At 44.3% G+C, this 963-nt stretch overlaps 1 protein-coding gene across 1 annotated transcript in view; it reads left to right on the top strand.

The window, feature by feature from the left end:
• The window catches only part of LOC119591034 (glycylpeptide N-tetradecanoyltransferase-like), a 24,008-nt gene extending 23,483 nt beyond the window's left edge, over positions 1-525 (top strand). Inside the window, exon 10 of the mRNA XM_037939762.1 lies at positions 348-525. Coding sequence (XP_037795690.1) covers positions 348-525 — 178 coding nt within the window. The remainder of the gene's footprint in view (positions 1-347) is intronic.
• Positions 526-963: the final 438 nt, after the last annotated feature.

Below are 963 nucleotides of genomic sequence, written 5' to 3' on the forward strand. Positions count from 1 at the left end.
GTGTGGCTGATAAACTGTAGTGGCATATATACAGTCTGTGCTATCAGAATTGGCACTGCCTCGCAATGTGTGTTCATGAAACAAAAAGTAATATGGAGGTAGTACCCACTGGTCTTAGTAAAAAGTGGCAAGTCCCTTATGCTCCACACAAGTTTTCATACATTTTGGGATAGATTCTGCCAGCTGTTGAAGGAGACTGGAGGTGCTCCGTGAGCTTAACCATGGATGAGATGTCCTTTCCTCTGAGGCACCTTTTCCTGAGCCCCCAGATGTTCTTGATGGGGCTGTGATGTGGGGAATTCTGTAGCCAGTCTTTGATGTAGTCAACACCAACTCATTTGAACCAGTCTTTTATTAATTTTGATGTGTTGGCTGGTGCACAATCCTATTGAAACACATTGGACTAACAGTGGCCAAAACAGTCCTCAAGTGTTCATGGAGGAGCTTCATAGTCACGCTCCTCAGCAGACAACAAGCTTTCCTGTTCCATGGTATATGAGGGCACCTCCTACCATCACTGAATAAGTGTGTTTGCCTGTGACTTCCAAGTTCTTTAAAGAGAATGGATCTATGCCTGGCCTCACCATACCTTCCCTGCTCTCTTTCCAGGTTGCCATGTCAGTTCACAACACATACTCCCATCTCTTCAGGTCCCAGTTCAAACATTTCTTACAAAATATAATGCTTTTCTATCTTTGTCTCTTGGTGAGCAATGGTTTTTGTTGTGACTGGTTGTGTTCAAAATAGTGGCTTGAGGTGGTGTTGAATTGTATGAACACTTACCTCCCTCACCAGCAGTGGATTCTTTTCCTTTATTTCTTTTGCAGTTTAAGGGGCTCAGCTTGCACTTGGTGTGAGAGGAGTTTGAGAGTCCTAAGTTGTTTTACAGGGCCTCCCAGAGTGAGATTTGTGATGGGGTGGATTCTCACTTCCAGAGTTTGCAATCTCCCTAGTCTAGTGCTG

This window comes from Penaeus monodon, chromosome 28, assembly GCF_015228065.2.
Source record: "Penaeus monodon isolate SGIC_2016 chromosome 28, NSTDA_Pmon_1, whole genome shotgun sequence".
Classification (NCBI taxonomy): Eukaryota; Metazoa; Arthropoda; class Malacostraca; order Decapoda; family Penaeidae; genus Penaeus; species Penaeus monodon.